At 48.9% G+C, this 6,457-nt stretch overlaps 2 protein-coding genes across 9 annotated transcripts in view; one reads left to right on the forward strand and one right to left on the reverse strand.

Annotated features, from left to right (window-relative positions):
- Positions 1-2,401, forward strand: part of Zfyve21 (zinc finger FYVE-type containing 21) — a 15,995-nt gene extending 13,594 nt beyond the window's left edge. For 3 of the 6 annotated variants that reach the window (XM_031357642.1, XM_031357637.1, XM_031357638.1), the window contains 2 exons: positions 1,536-1,678; positions 1,814-2,401. In XM_031357642.1, coding sequence (XP_031213502.1) covers positions 1,536-1,678; positions 1,814-1,849 — 179 coding nt within the window. In that variant the 3' untranslated portion in view covers positions 1,850-2,401. The remainder of the gene's footprint in view (positions 1-1,535; positions 1,679-1,813) is intronic. The other 3 variants (XM_031357639.1, XM_031357640.1, XM_031357641.1) reach the window with 1 other exon arrangement.
- A 60-nt stretch (positions 2,402-2,461) lies between these two features.
- Positions 2,462-6,457, reverse strand: part of Ppp1r13b (protein phosphatase 1 regulatory subunit 13B) — an 87,982-nt gene continuing 83,986 nt past the window's right edge. For all 3 annotated transcript variants that reach the window (XM_031357634.1, XM_031357633.1, XM_031357635.1), the window contains exons 15-17: positions 5,411-5,577; positions 4,375-4,574; positions 2,462-3,513 (exon numbers count right to left, since the gene is read on the reverse strand). In XM_031357634.1, the coding sequence (XP_031213494.1) occupies positions 3,472-3,513; positions 4,375-4,574; positions 5,411-5,577 (409 nt within the window). In that variant the 3' untranslated portion in view covers positions 2,462-3,471. The remainder of the gene's footprint in view (positions 3,514-4,374; positions 4,575-5,410; positions 5,578-6,457) is intronic.

A 6,457-nucleotide genomic window follows, 5' to 3' on the forward strand; every position in this document is an offset into this window, starting at 1 on the left:
AAAAAAAAAAAAACAAACCTGTCCTGAGGAAACAAAGTAGGTTTGCTCAGTTCTTTCTCAGGGAGAAGTTAGGCAGGAGCTGACAGCTTCTGTCAGTGGCTAAGTGTGTGGGTTCTCCTTTGCCGATTGGGCACCAGGCATATATGCAGTGGGCAGCAGCCTTCATGGTCTCCAGGGGTCCCTGTCTCTCAGGTCCTCCATCTCAGTCTCTAGAGGCCTAGCTAATGGAATGCAGCAGGAAGGTACGTGAAGTGGAAAGAGCATTAAGCTAGTTGAAAATTCCCTAGTGCCAGATGTTCACTCCCCAGCCTCTTCTAGGACAACTCCCCCACCCCCACCCAGGGGTCTAAAGGTCAAGAATATCTGCATGTATGTATGTGTACCGTGCATGTGCCTAGCGCCTTTGGAGAGCAGAACAATGTTTTAGATCCCCTAGAACTGGAGTTACAAATGGTTGTAAGCCATCATTTGTGTGTTGGGAACTGAACCTAGGCCCTATGTAAAAGCAGTAAGTGCTCTTAACTACAGAATCATTTCTCTAGCCCCCATGGGGGGGGGGTGTAAAATTTTTATGGCTACACAAAACACAGAACAGCCACAGCCAATAGTGGCCATGACCACATTTTAGTACATTTTTCTTTACAAAAACTGGTGGTGCGTAGCCCAGACAGGAAGTTGTACAACAGTTTGGATGAGGCAGCAGAGGCCTTCAGGTGGAATTTGAAGCATTTGAGTTAGAACAGTCAGAAAGCCTCTCTCTGGGTAAGCCCACCCCCACCCAGTGATTTTGCAAGTCAAGGAAGGGCTCTTTCTTCCTGGCTGTGGTCTGCATGCTCAGTCCATTAGCCAGTGGGACTCAGACTGCTTTGATTTTAGAGTTAATGTCTGATTAAAGTTATTTAATGTGAGTTATTTCCCCACATATTTCCATTCTGGTCACCATGAGGAGGTTAGTGATCATGTGAGGCGGCACAGTGGTCCTGACAGACCTATTTCTCAAGTAGTGTGTTCCTGAAGCAGACCATAAATTAAAGAGCAGCTGGTCATAGCCCAGAGATGGAGCTGCCTGCGACTTGGCCTCTCGTTGCATCCATGGGATGCCAAGAGTCCTGGAACAATGACAGGGTAGTGTGGCCTCACCCCTCCATTAGCAGTCTGCTCAACTGCAGGCTCCAACCTCTAGGTATGAAGCCAGATTGGATGTAACTATCTGCTTGGCTTATCTTCTGATGGCCAGGCGGTTTCTGTGCTTCCTCTGCTTGCTCTGTGTGTGTGCATGTGTGTGTATGTCGGTCAGTGTCTGTCTGTCTGTGTGCTGTTTCTCTGAAGGTAGGAAGGAGCATGGCCTGGCAGTTTTTGGACTGTTAGGGGGGCAGGACTATGTCACACGCCCTATTCTCAGTGATATGGCACCGTTAGTTTATCCTGGCTAAGTTGATATCCCTTTTGCATTCTCTGTGCACACGGGGTCTCTGCATGTCTCTAACACAGGCTGCCTCCTGAGCAGCACATGTGACACTCACCTCCCTCCATAGCAGGCAGCACCCGAGCCACCGGCATGCTCCTGCAGTACACAGTGCCAGGGGCAGAGGCTGCAACACAGCTGAGACTTATGGCTGGAGAGGATGCAAGCGGCAGCAAGAGGCAGGCAGCAGCGTGGCTGGCAGCCATGCACAAGGTATGGCAGGGTTGGGGAGGCTCAGCTCATCGACAAGTGTGTTTTTACCAAAAGACTGCCACATATCTTGGGTACCCCTAACTGCTTAAAAGGCACACAGGCACAGAACCAATCATGCTTTTTGGTGTTCCACAGGCTACCAAGCTCCTCTATGAATCACGAGACCAGTAACTGAAGGGAACAGAGCTCGGAGCATGTCGGGTTACAAAGTCCAAGCTGCTTGCCCCGCCTGTGCACTCGGGTCTTCCCTGTGTGCTTGGAAACACAATTTAAGTGTCTGGAAGCAGAGTACTCACTTACCTAGTGCAATATGTACACCGCTGATTAATGCTTTAAAGAGTTTGTTGTCGTGCATTGTTGGTACTTCAGTAGGGTTGGGAGAAGCTGCACTACAGTACGTTAAACCAGGTTTCCGTAAACTTCCAGGTTCGTTAGAGACTTTTGGCTCTGCTCCCACAGAAACATTCGGTGGTGACCACTCAGGCCCCTGGTTTAGCACTGGGCCCTTCCGTTCTCAATAGCCCATTCACAATGCCTTAGCCTGTTTCTAGACTCTGTTCACTCTGTCACTAACCGGGGCGATGAACAGTCCTTTTGTTATGTCTCTAAGGGGAAGGCATCAGCTTTCTGTTTTCTACTTTCACTCACTATTTCACTTTATTAAGATGACTGTACAGTAATTTGTATATAGAGTGTATGATTAAAACTTACTTTGAAAGTATACAGCAGGCTCTGGCCTCACTTTGTGCAGCTATCCTGTGTCCAGAACACAAGACTCAAAGCCAGGTGTGAGACAGCAGTTTATTGTGCACGTCACACAGCATCAGTGGCGGTGGGATGGCATCACTTTTGGTTCCACCACCCTGTGCGATCAACACAAGGCAGTGGACCACAGCACTGCTCCCAGAGCCTACACGGATTTACACGGATATGCACAAGACTTACATGAAAAATAAAGCCTAAGGGCTTGTGTTCCGATGAGAAGAAACATTGGCAGCACAGTTCTGTTAGTTTTCAATGGCCTGGTTGAAAAATAGTCCTGCTGTAAAAAGCCTGTGTACAGAGGTCACGCTACAGAACAGCCTGCCTTGCTTGGAATGCAGCCACAGTGACAGCATCCCAGGCTGCCAGGTGGCTTTCCTGAACTGGGCTTTGCCCAGACTCCCATGTCTTAGCTACTCAGAATAGATGAGTGTATGCCAAAAAGGGGAGAATAAAAGTGAGACTGTGCAGCTAGAAGCTATAGGAATCAGAGAACCCCTTGTGCTGAGGCATGCAAGTCCAGCCACAGCAGAACGTCATCAGGTAATGAAATAGCAGTTTCCAAATGGGCTCCTTTGGTAGTGAGAGGCAATGTGAGAAGGGATGATGGTTTGAGGCTTTCCAAGAAGGGGTAGCCAAAGCCACCTGGTAGCAGCTTGCTCTTGCTGAAGGTCTGAGACATTTAACGTGAGGAGGGGCCTTTGGGCCAAGTCGGAGCTTTTGTCTTTACTGGCAACAGTCAAGGTTCATAGTTACAACTTCTTACTGGCAAAAGGGCTGGATGTTTTGGAAGCTGGGTATTTATTTGGATTTACAGTAATTGGCAAAAATGCAGTCCTCTGAAGGCAAAAGGACTTCTCCCAGTTACTGCAGACTGGAGAAGGGCCTCCCCTGGGAAGTTGGATTCACATTGTGGATACTGTCAGCTAAAGTGAGCACCATGAGACCATCCTAGCTTCAGGTTTTCCAGGGCAGCTGGAACCTTCTCCAGTAGTGCCTGGGAGCAAATGAGACTATGGTACTCCAGGGGTTCAGGCAAGTGTTCGCTGCCGGGGTTTGATCCGTGGATACAACTGGGAAGCAATGGACAAGAGTTAGGGCAAGGATGACTGAGAAGGATTTGCCTCTAGGTTCCTCTCCTGTCACCTCAGCATTATCTCCAAAATGTGCTTGCTCAGACCTGACCTCACCTTTGCCCTCCTGCTCGTATTTCTAGTCACACCTGGAAGCCTGTCACTGTCCCTAGACCTGCAGGTGTAGCACCCATGCTTGGATCATACTTTGGCATCTGGGAAGGCTTGCCAGGAAGCACCTGCCAGGCTTGTCATAGGACAGATGCCATCATGAATGCAGCACAGCCAACAACCGTGGCCCACACCTCTCCACTTCGTTTCTTTACAGGCTTTCCTTTTGAGCAATCAGTCTCTAACCATGGCTGACGGTTAACTTTGCATTCTTCTGCCTTCCAAGTGCAACGCTTACAGAGGTTGGGGATTTGGCTCAGTGGTACAGCACTGCTCAGGCCCTGGGCTCCATTACCAGTTGAGGAGAGGGAATGGGTTACAAAACTACCAAAGCACAACAACGACAAAACAAAAGCAACCAAGCAGTAGGGTTGCAGTGGGAACTATTGCACCAAGCTCTGGAGAATTCCAGATCTGGTTGAACTGGGGTGGCTTAGTACTTGCCAAAGTTCACTGTGAGCCCTGATGGTGGCCTCTAAACCTCCACATGCTCTCCAGTATGTGGCAAAGCCACATACTTTAGGGACTTGGGGGCTTGCCCATATACAAGCAGGCTGCTGGGGCTTGGAGAAAAGTGTTCTGCTCTACCTAGATGCTAGCAGAACTGAGCCCCATGCTGTGAGTGTCTTTGTGATTTTTGAACGGGTCAACAAAGCCAGAAGACTTTCCGTGTCAGCCCAGTATGCTTACCCCTAGCAAGTTTTTGGGCACATAGCCCTCCCGGTCGCCAAGACGAGCCCACCACCACTCGGTCTCGTTTTCATCTTTGCGCCTCAGGATGGTGATGGCATCCCCTTCATGGAAGGACAGCTCATCGCTGTTCTGGGCCTCATAGTCCCACAAAGCATACACAGTGCCTTTGTTCATCACTCCCAGCTTCTCTTGTACCCCTGAGACCAGAAAGGGATACAGGTTTTAGCAGAGGGTGGACAGCAGAGATAAAGATGAAACAAAATCAAGAACCAACTTTAGGGAACCATCAGATAAGGAGCTGGGACCGCCCTGAGTAGCAGCGCAGCCGCTGCCCCGGTGCTTTGCACCTTACCAGCCTTCTTCCCTCCTGGGCTGGGTCTGCCAGGGCCTGGGTGCCTGTCCAGCTTCTTTAATGCCCGAGAACTTTGTTGCCTGCTGTTGTGGAAGTTCAGTACAGACTGGAATTTGGCTGTCATCACTTGTGCCATCAGGCCAAACACAGTAATTTCTCAAGTTGTTTGTTGTACAAGTGACTTGTGACTGCTTAACAGAGGACATGGTTGAGCTTCCTGTTTTTTTGATGCCGGCTACAGCAACTTGATTATGGCATGCCCTTTACCTACCAGATGTGTGAGGTGCCTAGATGACCCCAAGCCAGCTCACAGGTGGAGCAGCCCTGCTTCAGCTCATGCACCTAGCTAGCATTAAGTGTGTAGGGCAGTGCTGGCTGGCTCCCCCACTCCTGTGAGCCCAGGGCCCCAAACAGAGCATCTGCCTCTAGCAACTGGGACAGACTCCCAGTGTGGTTTGTCTTCTCATTAAGGGCAGAGTCTTACCATGTAGGCCAGGTTGGCCTGCAGCTTCCTAAGCTTCCCAAGTGCTGTGGGTTGGTACCATCCAGATACAAATGGGACTTTCCCATGTTTTAAGGGTGAGTGTAAGGGCAGTGAGCCAGACTTCTAGCCCAGCATACAGGTCACAGGGCCGACTAACCAGGGGAAGCAGCTGAGGCACACTGAGCCTCCGTACATACCATATAGAAACTGGGAACACTGGATGTACCCTTCTTCCATCTCTTCACACTTGTCTGCTGCAGTCTCAATGTCACTGATGGTGGAGGCAAAGATAGCGGCTCCACTTTCCACCAGCTGCTTGCAGAGGTGGACACTGTTGCAAGAGGCAGCACAATGCAGTGGTGTCCTAGAACCAGAGGGGAAATACAGTCAGGAACCACCCACGGCTACCTGGCCCTGTGTGACCCAAACTTCCAAGAATTCTGAAGGTACCATAGCTTTGTGCCAGGCAAGTTTCTAAGTATTTTGTTAATTTTTTTGTGTATGGATATTTTTTTGCATATATATATATGCATGCATTCATGTGCAAAGGCCAGAGGAGGGTTTCAGTGGATTCCCTGGGACTAGATTACAGATGGTTATGAACTGTCGTGTGATGTGAGTACTGAGACCTTTGGAAGACCATCCATGATGTATCTCTGGAGCCACAAAGTTCTACTTGGTTTTTTTTTTTTTTGGTTTTCGAGACACTTTCTCTGTATAGCCCTGGCTGTCCTGGAACTTGCTCTGTAGACCAGGCTGGCCTTGAACTCATGAACTCACGAGCTGCTCTTCCTGCCCCTGCTTCTTGAGTGCTGGGCCTAAAGGTGTGCACTACCACATGCTTCCACATTTGTAGTCTTTAAAGTCTGACTGTGTGTTAATCTTTGGGAAACGGTGACAGGACGTGGATCAAGAATGGGCTATAACAGTAGATGCTCTCTGCATAGCAGTATCAACATACACAATATATTTAAAGATACATTTATTTACAGGCAGCTAAGCTGGTAATTGTGTATGTTATATCCCTGTGTATGTACATGCAGAGGCAAAGGATGACACTGGGTTGTCTTCAGTTGCTTTTCCACCTTTTGTGTGTGTGTGTATTACTAGATTTTGTTTTTTTTTCCCATTAATTTATTTATTCACTTTACATCCCATATCAGTCCCCTGTTCACAAAGCCTCTCCACCCAGGTATCATCCCACCTTGCCACATCAAGTCACTGCTAGGTATTTTTCATTTTCT

This window comes from Mastomys coucha, unplaced genomic scaffold (genome assembly GCF_008632895.1).
Source record: "Mastomys coucha isolate ucsf_1 unplaced genomic scaffold, UCSF_Mcou_1 pScaffold6, whole genome shotgun sequence".
In the NCBI taxonomy this organism is placed as follows: domain Eukaryota; kingdom Metazoa; phylum Chordata; class Mammalia; order Rodentia; family Muridae; genus Mastomys; species Mastomys coucha.